General features: G+C 32.2%; 1 protein-coding gene across 1 annotated transcript; it reads right to left on the bottom strand.

Annotated features, from left to right (window-relative positions):
• Positions 1 to 4,574: 4,574 nt before the first annotated feature.
• LOC141670620 (signal peptidase complex subunit 3B-like) lies at positions 4,575 to 9,633 on the bottom strand. The gene is made up of 6 exons (XM_074476554.1): positions 9,450 to 9,633; positions 9,324 to 9,371; positions 6,397 to 6,459; positions 5,918 to 5,971; positions 4,996 to 5,082; positions 4,575 to 4,865 (listed from the first exon to the last, which is right to left on the bottom strand). Exons 1-6 carry the CDS (start codon positions 9,573 to 9,575, stop codon positions 4,740 to 4,742), a joined length of 504 nt encoding a protein of 167 aa, XP_074332655.1. The 5' UTR covers positions 9,576 to 9,633; the 3' UTR covers positions 4,575 to 4,739.
• Positions 9,634 to 12,744: the final 3,111 nt, after the last annotated feature.

Raw genomic sequence — 12,744 nt, forward strand, 5'->3', positions numbered from 1 at the left:
GTCCTTACTAACATTCAACTTATCAATTTATAAGTTGTAAATTCAAGTTATAAGTTGGATCGACAAACAGTTCGAGATAAGTAATTATCGGTTTATAAGCCAGAAGGGGCCGGAAGACAAACAGGCCCAATGAGACTGTCCTAGAACAATTATTTTCACAAAGCACAACACAATAAAAAGCAAAATTAGACAGAAATAGAAACAAAATATGTTTATATACAACCCCCTCCATTCTGAGATTGGGCTTGGGCTTAGTTTATAATATACCAGCTTATATTGGATCTTTGTACAATTTTTTAACTATCTTTTTTTGTTGTTTTTAAATATTTAATTCATAATAAGAATTGAATTCATTAAGTATCACTATCTTTTTTTGTTGTTTTTTTAACTATCTTATGCATTTCTTGAGTGATAAGGCTTATCCGTTTGCGTTTATGTTGGCTTGTGCTGGCTATTTGTTTACTATGCTCCGCTGATTCTGTTATTTCTTATGTTTATGCGAAGCACAACAAGACTACTTACAAATGATGTTTATGGCTTCTCCATCTTATTGATATTTGCATTATACTTCCACTCTGTTTTTGAGGGAATGGCGAATGGAGTTGCAGAGACTAAAGCTGATGCGTGGAAAGCCCTCTGTTCATATATGTATCTATAAATCATCTCCTATCCAAAGGCTATTTCCCCCCTTAAGTCAGTAAAGGTCACATCACAATTTTTTGGCAGTTACGTTCGGTGTTGGAGTGACTGCTGTAGTGATGATATGGGAGACCTAGATTCTTGGTGTTATGCTGTTGGATATCTTTTTTTTTTGTGAAATGCTTTGATAGCAGGCTAGCTAAAGATATTAATGGTACAATTGTTTATTTCTTTGTTTTGTTGGTATGTGCTGATTTACTACTAACGAATTTTGTAGTGTGTGCCAAGGGCAGTTGCTAAGAATTCGTGCTGATAAGTTGTCAAAATTTTATTAGTGGGGAGCTTATTAATAATGATGGATCTCGTGCATGCACAAAAATCTCCACCAATAAAATTTTGACAACTCATCAAGTAATGGATCTTATAATAGAAGTTAGGACTCATCAAAGTTATGAATTTCATGGGTGTTCCAAATGGCACTTCTTATTGGTCCCCAAATGTTTATATTTGGGTTGAGTACAGAGTTTAAAAAAATGATAAAATAGTAAGAAAAAATAAAAAAAATGAGTAAAAATAGTGGAACCGATTAATATTATATATATAAAGTAAATATAGTGGAGAGAAGTATGTGATGTAATTATTTTAAAAATTATAAAACTTTATTATTCTTGGAAAATTTTGAAATATAAACTATTGAAAAAACATCTCAAAAAGAAAAGTGTAAACAAATATAGGAGGGACAAAGTGAATCAAGACTGATACACAATTTGGGTAACACAATTGAGAAGTAAAATTGGACATGAAATATTATCAAATCCTTTACGCTGTGTTCCAGAAACTTTTTTTGGAGAGAAAAGAAAAGAAATGTAAAGAATATATTTTTTCAGTTTATTCCCAAACAACTTTTATGAAAGAAATGAAAAGAAAACTGCAGATTTGGAAAAAAAATTTCTTTATTTTTGTCTCCAAAATCTTCTTCCCACTTTTGCAAAGATTAGGAGAGAAAGGAAAATTGGTTATTTTCTATTCTTTTCTTTCCTACCCTAGATTCGGGAACACAGCGTTAAGGAATTGTTGTATTGACTTTGATGTAAGGAATCCGTCAATGGCATTCCTCTGATTTCGGAAAATACGACCAAACCAGCCACTGATCTATGTCTCTTTCAAAGTTGTACTAACTTTGAGGGGCAAGTAATCTGTCAATGGCATTCCTGTTCCAGACTGACTGGTACAGTGCCGATTTCCGAAGTGAAGCTATAATAGTATAATCTAGTTATCTGGATAAGTGTTTCAAAGTTGTACTAACTTTGAGACTTCCATCTGAAAATCAAGAAACCAGGAAGTTTAAGTGCCCTTGGAAACCGTCCACAGTGCTGGACAACAGATTATGATTTGTCTAAGAAGTCTTGTGAAGTCACAATCATATGCAGCAGCCTTATGAGCTCCAAGCAGGGTCGCAAATGAACAGAGCTGAACAAAATTCGGGATCGGCTCGTTTAAATAAACTTAGTTCAGTTCGTTTTTTTTAAACGAGCCGGTCTTAAACATGAAAATGAGCTCGGATAAATAAACCAGCCGAGTCGAAGTTTTTGTCTGTTCGACTCGTACTCGACTCGTTTAGTTCGGACTCGGCTCGAAATCGGTAACTCGACTCTACACGAATAAAGTTCATATATATTATAAATAATAAATTATTATTAGTGACTTAAATGTTTTTACTAGTACATTTTTCATCATTTATTAATAATTTAATTATTTTAGAGATTTTGTTTATTTTTCTAAATTTAACACTTAGTTTTTTCATAAATAATTATCACTTGTTATCATGATACATTTATCTCCAATTATTCATATTTCATACACATTATTAGATAATTTGTAATTTACATAAACCAAATCTAAGTAAAACAACGAAACATAATAAAATTTGACATCGTCATTTTAAAAAGTAATGTACGTTTTATAAAGTTACGAATGTCTCAATAATTAAAAATAAAATTGGTTATATTTCTAAAAATCGTCTTGAAAAATTAAATGATATTGCTATATTAAGAAATAAGTGTAAAGTGTGAGTGTGCATATATAATTTTAAGGTAAAACTAGTAGTTGATATAGATGCAGATTAAGTCTCTTTTTGGGAGTGCTGTTAAAAACTGTTGTACTGTAAAAAAAATGCTGGTGAAAAAAGTGTTGTCTGAAAAATTAGATGATTATTTGGTAATTTTTTATTTATGCATATTTTGAGATATAATATATAAATATAATATTTTTGAAAAAGTTTGATGGTAAAACTGATAGTTAGTTTTTGCAAAAGCTGAAAACAGTTTTTTACAAAAGCATGGAGGGACATACTTTTGCTAACAACAATTTTTAGACAAAAACGCTTTTCCAGACAGTAGATTTTAGAATTTACCAAATACCTATCTGACAGTCAGCAAAAAAAAACGGTTGTAACTGTCTGTAATAGCAATATCAAACGGGGCCTAAATACTAGTAATCCTCCCGATGCTAGCTAGACCATCTGCAAGAGTGGTCTATTGGCCTAAATTTGGACCGATTTCGGTCCAAATCTACCAAACAGTGGTCTATTGTCCTGTTCCAATTTAGGCCAGTGAATAGTGGCGGTCTAAATTTAGACCGGCACTATTCACCGGCCTAAATTTTTTTAATAATAAAATATTATCTTTTTATGTTTTATATATTCGTTAGTTTGTTGATTGAATATTATTATATATATATATTAAGTAGTTTTAAATTATATTTTTTAGTTTTTATTTATATATAATAGTTATTTAATAAAAGTATTTAAACACATTTTTTTTCATTTTTCTTGTTTAAGTGTAATGTTTTTCTAGTTTCATAAATTTATTAAGTTTGAAATTAATATTGATCTTATTCATTCCGCGTCCAATTGAATTAATAGGTATGTGAATTATTATCAACGAATTAAAATAATAATATATTAATAATTGAAAGAATAAAATATTAGTATGTAAATTTGGACTTAAATTTTGACCACACTGCTGAAGAGAGAATTATTTCGGTTCAAATTTAGGCCGAGATTTATGCCTGAAAACAGGGTGACTCCTGGAATTGTCCTAAGTAATCTTGTACTCCCCGTTAAAATACTTTTGTGTTGATTCACATCTTCGACACCATTGAGAACATTAAAAGCTCTGTTAAAACATAATCTAAGTCTTTATGTTTAAATTTTTATTAAAAAAAAATTAAAAAAAAATATTATTAAACTATATTTTATAAAAGTCTCGAAATACATGCAAAATTTACATCATAGGGGGACGGAGGGAGTAGCATCGATCTATGCCCACACCAAGCAATCAAATAGTCGGGAATTAATGTGCGCGTTCTCAGTACATAATTTTTGATAACTTGCTATGATAATATGAAAAATGTAGATAAGAAAGTTACGTATCAGCCTTGATTTTACACAATCATCCCCTCGTCAAATCAGGAACGTGTATTATTGCAGCGCACTTACCGTGGAGAAACTTTGGTGGTGGAAATGGTGGAGGATGTCTGGTTTTAGAATTCAAAATTTAATTTTCCTGGGATTTTGGACGAAGCTGGATAATTTTCTTTGCAACTCCGCAGAAACACCCCTTGGTTCTGGCAAACGGAAGTGTTTCGTTTAACTTGTGTTCAAGAATTGTTTCTAGGGTGTTACAACTTAGAACTCTTGGCAGACAAGGGGTTTTTGAATTGCCAAGACCTAAAAAAATCAACATATGCAAAGTTGATTGCTTGACACAGCCATTAAAAATTGAACATTTAACCGAATTTACTATTATAATTTTGATTTAGTGCAGTTCTTATTGAACTATCATGACAAGTGCAAACTGGAATTTACTTCTCATCTCCACACGGGATAGAACATTGTAAAAGCACAAGAAGAAATTAAATCCAAAATCTCGATCTAAACTGATGAACAAATAAATTATCTGATTTAATACCATTCATTATATGTCATATGGATACATAACATCCATGAACACGGTATGTCAATTTTCTCTTCTATTATATCTTCAATGATAAATAAGGTATTAAAATATTACAAGAACATACTATGTAACAAGTCCATGTCATCTATAAAACTCAGGAAAGCGATAGCCACTCATGACTAATTTGTCAGCAAACATTTTGCCAGTCTTGGGCATAACATGCCAATGCAGCGTCAAGTTGAAATCTCTACCACGGAGGTTGCTTCCCTACAAATGACATGACACAAGCTAAAAAAGTTAAAACCATAATTCATCACGGTGGATTACAAGCACATCCCTATTTCGTAGGTCTGAGATGGATCTGGGATCATTTAGTTACATTTTACAGAAGACTTACTTGATCAATGAAACGGTACTTGTTTGCAGTACGAATCCAGAATTCCGCATCCTTCTTATTGAGTATTATAACATCCCACAAAGATACCTGTTGCATTCTTTCATGAGATACCAATAATACAACTACAATAAATTCTGCATCTGAATTGATAGAAATGAAGAGCCACATGAATAAATTTACTGAACAGCAATGTCTTAACTTAGTTCTTAGTCCCCTTAATGTTTATGGCCACAACTATAGTCTATAGGTGCTATGTCACTCTTTAAAGTCAGGAATTCTAATCCATCCATATCCGTTGACTGAAGAAATCATTATATCAGCCATGGCAAAGTTCCCATTGGTTAAAACTTAGGATGCCAACTAGACTTTCAGTATGCTTCAACATGAAAGATTGCATGTCTTGATTTAATAATAGTCTCCAGCAGCATTACCTCTCGCATGAACTTACTACCATTAGTCCATTAGTAGTCACAATTAGTAAAATAGCTCATGTACTTTTTTTTTACTTCATTTATTTGTGTTGTGTATTGTTGGGGTGAATGGAATGGAATAGATGAAATTAAAAGAAATTAATGGATGTTAGAAGGAAGATTTGAAAAAAAATGAGGTAGTGAAAAATCATAATGATAAGAATTGTGAAGAAAATGAATGTGTAAGGAATGGAGCAATCCATCTCAAACTGGGGTGTTTTAATTATAGTTTAGGGTTACGAATTGAATGGGACAAAGAATGAAAATTTTAAATTTTCGTCATTTTATACTTAAAAATCTCATTCCATTTTATTCACCCCAACCAAACATAACCTTGGTGTAGGAATAGTTATCAATGTCCATTTTACTCCTACTTAATACTGTGAGAATGCATAATTAATAATCAGAACATGCTGAATGATAAAATAAACGGGGATCCAGATAAATTTAACCTGATTCATAGAATTTTTGGGAGTTTCATACTCTGCTGCCAAGAATACAAAAACCTGCAGATCATCATTAATAACACATTTAGTCAATTACCAGATGTTTCCTAATCAAAGGATTGTTTGCAGATAGTACGTTTGATAACAACTCTCCCATTTCCCCACAAAGTAATTGCAAGTGATTGTCATACAATATTCTATTCCAATCATCCATCCATTACTTCATGACGATTCAATGTTAAAGTAATGATAATCCTTACTCGTTATTGCTAGGGATTACGTCTTCCTAACCTATTACATTTTTAACTAATTCTTTCAGCTAAAGCACGATATTTTTTTATTTTTTTTAAAAATAATTGCGGTTAATTACATTGAAAAACTTGTACACCTCGACATAGATTGAACAAAATATTGACTATATCAAACAAGACAAAGTTACGGAGTTCTGATCATCCATAAGAATAAATATCTGCAAATTGTCAAACCTGTTTTGTATTCCACGTGAACAGTGACTGTAAGTTGGCTGATATATTGAATGTCATTCTGACCTGTATAGTATGAACGAACTTGAAGTCAATTCTAGACTATAATTCTTTTTACAGAGCAACCATATAAACTAACTTTTCAGTCGAATAGTGAGGAGTAGACTAGAGGCAGAGTTGAGAGAGATGCAAATCATACAAAATATCCTAATAATACTAACAATGTCTCCATGCTAAGCATCAACCTATAGTCCACATCTAGGAAGCACGAGTGCGGGTGCGGGAGTGCGGCTGCGCGATACGGGAATACGGGAATTCGGTTAATTTCAAAATATAGGGATACGGGTGCGGGGGATACGGCTAATATTAATATACTTTTTAATTTTTTTAATAATATATGTTATAAATAAATTTAATAATTACATTTTAGTTAGATAATCAAAAAGATAAGTACTTGAAACATAAAAGTGGTAATTTGCGTAACCTAAGTTGCTCAGCCTCGGGTACGGAGTGTCGGACACGACACATATCCGAGAGTCGGACTCGGCAACCCCGAAAAAAAAGGACGGACATCGTCCGAATTTTAAACACGGGTACGGGGACACGTCATAATTTAAATTATATTTATTATTTTTATTTTATAGATATCAATTATTTTTCATTTCATTTTTAGTAAATTTATATAACTTCTATTATTACTCTTTGGTAAAATTGATAATAATATTAAAGTAAAGTAACAGTACTTTAGCACTTTAGCACGTGACACTTAATTCTTGTTACTATAAGTCAACCTATACATTTTTTAATCTCAGAAATGAATGTGGACATAGAACTGTCCACGTACATCAATTATTTAGCATATACTTTATACATTCATATACATATACAGTCATCCACTTTTTCTTCTTCCTTTTTTCCCTGCTTCAATTCTTTGTTATATCCTCATTTCTATGCCTTTGTTCTCCACCATATTCTTCCCCTTTTCATGTGATATCAGTAAAAGTAAAGATCTGAAATATCACTTGTAAATGTTTGTAAAGACGAGAACAAAGGGTCGATTTTTGAATGGCGGATCCGGTACGTATTCCGGGTCGTGTCCCGTGTCGGGTCGGGTCGACATGGGTAGGGCGGCCGGAAATGCCGAGTCGGAGTAACTAAGTAGGTGATAGAAGTAAAGGGCATCACGTGACTAACAAACAACCATCAATTCAAGTCTAACTGTTGGCATCACGTGACTAACAAACAACCATCAACACAAGTCTAACTGCTGCATACACACACACATATATACACATTATATACTGTACTACGACCACACAGATCGACAATAATTGCCCGCCAGAAAACGGCGACGAGAAGACGACTGACGATGATGACACCAACTATCTTTCACTTCTCTCACTCTTGTACTTTAATTACGGTTCATGCCATTCCCGCACCCCCCACAAATTGGAGCAGCAAAGTACGGTGACATGCCAGGTGGTGAATCCCGTACGTATCTGGCCGCACCCCACGCACCCCCGCACCCGTACATATTCGGGTGCGCAGTACGCTCTGGGTAAGTGCCGCACCCCTGCTTTCCAGGTCCACATTATTACACATTTTTTTGTCTGACTACATTGACAGTTATGTTAACCAGACTTGTGTATTGGAGTCACACAAAGTGTACTAATCCAAATGTCATTACTCACTTTCAAAAAATTTAGGATACTTGGATATGGATCCGAAATAGAACATGAGGCTCATGTAAGGAAAGAGAATTTTACATGTCTTTAATTTTTTTTTTTTTAAATTGTACCTTCTAAAATGTAACGTCTAATACCAATAAATCAGACGAACTTAGTTATCAACTAAAACTCCCTCCATCCCATAATTAGTCTTACTTTGACTATCAAAAGTAAACAATTAAGAAAAAATCATTTAATTTTTTTTTTACCAATTTACAAATTGCTTTTTAAAATAGATTTACCAATGTTTGTTATGAAGTTTTTTCTAAAAAAAAATTATAATAATAATTATAATATATTTAATTTGTTGGTAGTCAAAATTGATCAATTTAACCTTTGAAAAGTCAAATGAGATTTAAATTATGGGACGGAAGGATTATTTATTATATAAATTTAAAAGTAATAATTAATTAGACACATTAGATTTCAATTATAGACTACAAAAGAGTCAAGTATCCATTCAACCTAAACACACCTATGTCGGATACGAGGATGATGGTATTGAAGAGTTCATTTAACACAGACCGTGACTTGAATTTTCTAGATATACAAGTCGATGTACATGAAGAAAATTGATTCGAGTTAGCCCCCATGCAGGAAAAGGGAAACAATGAAAATATAATGGGTAAGAGACCTGAGGAAACAAATTTTCAGCTGAAGATTTTTTAAGTGTCATTGATCTTCATTTGCAGGAGCTTATTGTCCCGGGGTAAGTACGGAATAAGTAATGTGCATGTCTTGCTTTAATCCTCCTAATTGATTTTCTACCATTGATAAAAATAAATCAACACAACTTGCTACATTCAATCCGAACGACTTTTCAAGTACTAAATTGCTATTCTTAGAGCCCTTAAAAATTTCATTTTTTTGTTAGAGAGCTTTTGGGATTAAAGAAAAAACGTTAATGAGCTATTATAGTTGGTGTTTTGTCCTGTAAAGTGCTAAAAGGGTGTTCTCTGAAGTGACACAAATGAAACCTAAATTACTTGGCGGCCCGGGAAAAAAATATGAAGATGACTTGTTTTCGAATGTTAAGATGAATGATACCTAAAACATGAAACTGAAACAAGTGTAGTAATTTTTGACTAATAATTTTCCATGAATCAATTCTTTCTAGTGTAATTAAACTGAATGGGCAATCCTGCTTTACACACATATATAAATTGACAGAAGAAAAAAAATGAAAATAATGATAATAATAACCTCATCATCACCATCTGGTTTCTTCTGAAAGCGATTGAAATTCAAAACCTACAAACCCATGAATCAAGAAAATCAAGATTAGGGTTTAAGAGGGTGAAATGAAAAGAGGGGGGGGAATAAAAGAACCTGAACAGTCGCAGATGGAGTAGGAGTGTTAAGAGTGTCGGAGAAAGAAGCGAGGGCACACATAAAAGCAAGAATCATAACACCAAATGTTAGTAAAGCATTGGCTCTGTACCCAATCGAATGCATCTTCCCTGTCTTCCTTGGACTAGAATCAGACTTGCTGACACCAAAACTTCAGTTTTATCAAATGTTAAACTAGTTAAAACTCCAATTTTCGGTGGACCCGTCGGTTATTAATCAAAACGATTAACTGGATTATTATTCAAATTAATTTAATAAATAATTAATATTTTATTATATCTTTTATAATATATTCTTACAAACATGTTAAAATGACATAGCTTTATTAAAATTTATTTTATTTTTAATTTGTAACTATTATGTTAGACACACTTTGAAGAAGATATAAAAACAAGATTTATCAATTAACTATTTAATGGTAATATACGGAGAAAATGATCAAAATATCTCATTTTAGAAATATGATACCCAAAAATATTCATTGACAAGATTGTTCACGCTCAACGTTCACGGAATACATTCGTGAAAGCGTATTCCATTTTTTTAAATTTTATAAAGAATGTGTATTGTTGTGATGCGTATTCTATGCATTTGAAAAAATAAAATACGTATCACACTAATACATATAGGCCATGTGTAGCTCAGTCGTATTTAAAAAAAAATAAAAAATATACATTCCTATAATGCGTATTCATACACATCTTTGAAATGCATATTTAGTGGATATTTAGGACGATTTTCGGCACTCTTGAGCATTTTGAGTTTTGTAAAGAGAAAATTTGTTATTTTGGTATAACACTCCTGACATACTAAACGCTCTGTTGATAATCTTATATGGAAAAAAGAGTTTAAAATTTTATTCTGATTAAAAAATACCTTTAAATTTTAACTGTGTATAATATATATATAGAGTCTTACTCTAATACAAACTAACTTAAAATACAAACTACAAATTACATCTCCCACACACAACTCCACATAATTCCCTCCATTTTTAATTGAATTTTTCCCGTCAATTGGTACTCTATTTTTAAAATCCAACTTCACTATATTTTTTTACATCCTCCAAACAATTAGTATGAATACCATATTTGATATATTTCGGCGATAAGTCACTAATTATGCCTACGAGAATCACTAAAATGTATTGGTTCCTGAAATAACACTGATTTCAGCTTAGTGATTCTGGTAAGTTTAATTACCGATTTGTTGTCAAAATATATCAAATATGCTATGTAAATCGATGAGTGGGAGATGGAGAAAAATACTGTGAAGTTATTTTTTAAAAAAATTAACCGACTAACGGGAAAAGTTAAATTAAAAACGAAGGGTAAATATATACATGAATACAAAGTGCACCATGTAAGAGAGAAAAAGGGATTAAACATGTGGCTGTTATTGGTTTGTAGTTTGTATTCTAATATTAGTTTGTATTTGAGCATATGCCTATATATATATATAGAGTTGCTCAAATGAGAACCCCCATTATTGGTGAGAACTGAGATCTAATCTCAGCCACACATTTTCATTCCCAAATTGAATCACAACCATACACTTTAAATTTTTATCTTATACTTCATCTTTCATCCACCTCCCTACCCACCCCTACCACCACCCACCCACTTTCACCACCAACACACCACCATCACTGCACCACCGCCACCCACCACCACCACCCACCACCACCACCGCGTAATAGCCGCCACTACCGGAAAATATCAGATCTGTTGCTCTCTCTCACACACATTCTCTCTCTCTCTCTCTCTCAATCTCCCCCAGAAGCCTTTTATCAGATTCACCTCGCCGGATCCTATTCATCGCTATCCCCTCCACTTTTCAGGATTCGAAACTTTTCCGGTTGAATAACCGTTTACCTCTGACTAAGCAACTGGAGCTCATCGTTTTTTCGGCGATTGAGCTTCCCTGATTAGAATAGTTTTGATTTCATACCAGGTAGTGATTATTCATTTTTGCTCATTTCCGTGGATTTTGTTTTGTAATTAGTGATTTTTAGATTTGGTGCGTTTGTAGATGGTGGTGGTGGTGGTCAGGTTGTGGTGGTCGTGATTTGGTGGTAGTTAGTGATCATTGGTAAGATTTATAATTAAATCTAGTGATTATTATTTTGATGTTGATGATCAGAGTTGATAAATTGAGCTGGTGGTTGGATATTGTAGGTAAAAAAAGTGCCTAGATGTGGTAAATTTTAATTTTCGGTAGTGATTTTTCTTTACCGGTGGCTATGTGGTGATTTTTGTGTTTCCGGTGGTGATTTTTCATTTTTGAGTGGTGATTTTATATTTTCCGGTGGTGTTTTTTTAATTTGACGGTGGTGATTTTATATTTGTCGGTGGTGATTTTCCGGTGATCGCCGGAGGTAGTGGTGGCCACCGGCGGTGGTGGTTGCCGGTGGTTGGAGGTAATGGTGGATGGTAAGTAGAAAGAAGATGGAAGAGATAATGATTGGAGAAGATGATGGGATTTAAAATGAATGGTGTAGATTAAAAATATATTTAAATTTTTATGGACGAGATTAGATCTCATATCTCACCAAAAAAGGTTCTCAATGGAGTAAGACCCTATATATATATATATATAGGAGGGATTAACTGGTAACTTTTTTATTTGGGTAACTGAGTAACTAAATCTTAGCCATTAAATTAGTGGGATGGAAGGGATAAGATGATGACAAGTGTACAACACTATATCAACGACATTAAAAACTTATCCTACCTGACATCTTCAACAAATGCACGTTAGTCATCTAGTTTCATTAATTTATTATTTGTATTTTGTATGTTTTTCATATTATATATGATGTACATTCTAAATTTAAGTTTTTAATTATTGATTTTAAAGTTGTATATAAATATTAAATGTTGAGTATCTTTAGCATTTTTCATATAAAAAATTTAATTTTTTTTTCTTCAAAAATATGATTTAATTTAAAGTACAGAATTTTAAATGATTTTTTAAGATATCAAATCATGCTTAAATATTTTTGGAATCTTTCCTTTTACCAAATTTTATTGTAATTTGTTTTTCTTGAAATGAGATGTGTATTTCGTAAGTTAAAGAATTTTCATAAATTTATTTTTGAAAAGTGAATAAAAAAAGAATGTGTGCATCATAAATTTTATTACATTAAAATCAATATTTAATATAATATATTTTTTGTGATCCAATTTTAGAAAACTCAACAATTTTATTTTTTTAATAAAAAAATTTCAAATTGATACTAACAATATATTTTACAAAACAGAATAACACATTC

Source organism: Apium graveolens, chromosome 7 (genome assembly GCF_009905375.1).
Source record: "Apium graveolens cultivar Ventura chromosome 7, ASM990537v1, whole genome shotgun sequence".
Lineage (NCBI taxonomy): Eukaryota > Viridiplantae > Streptophyta > Magnoliopsida > Apiales > Apiaceae > Apium > Apium graveolens.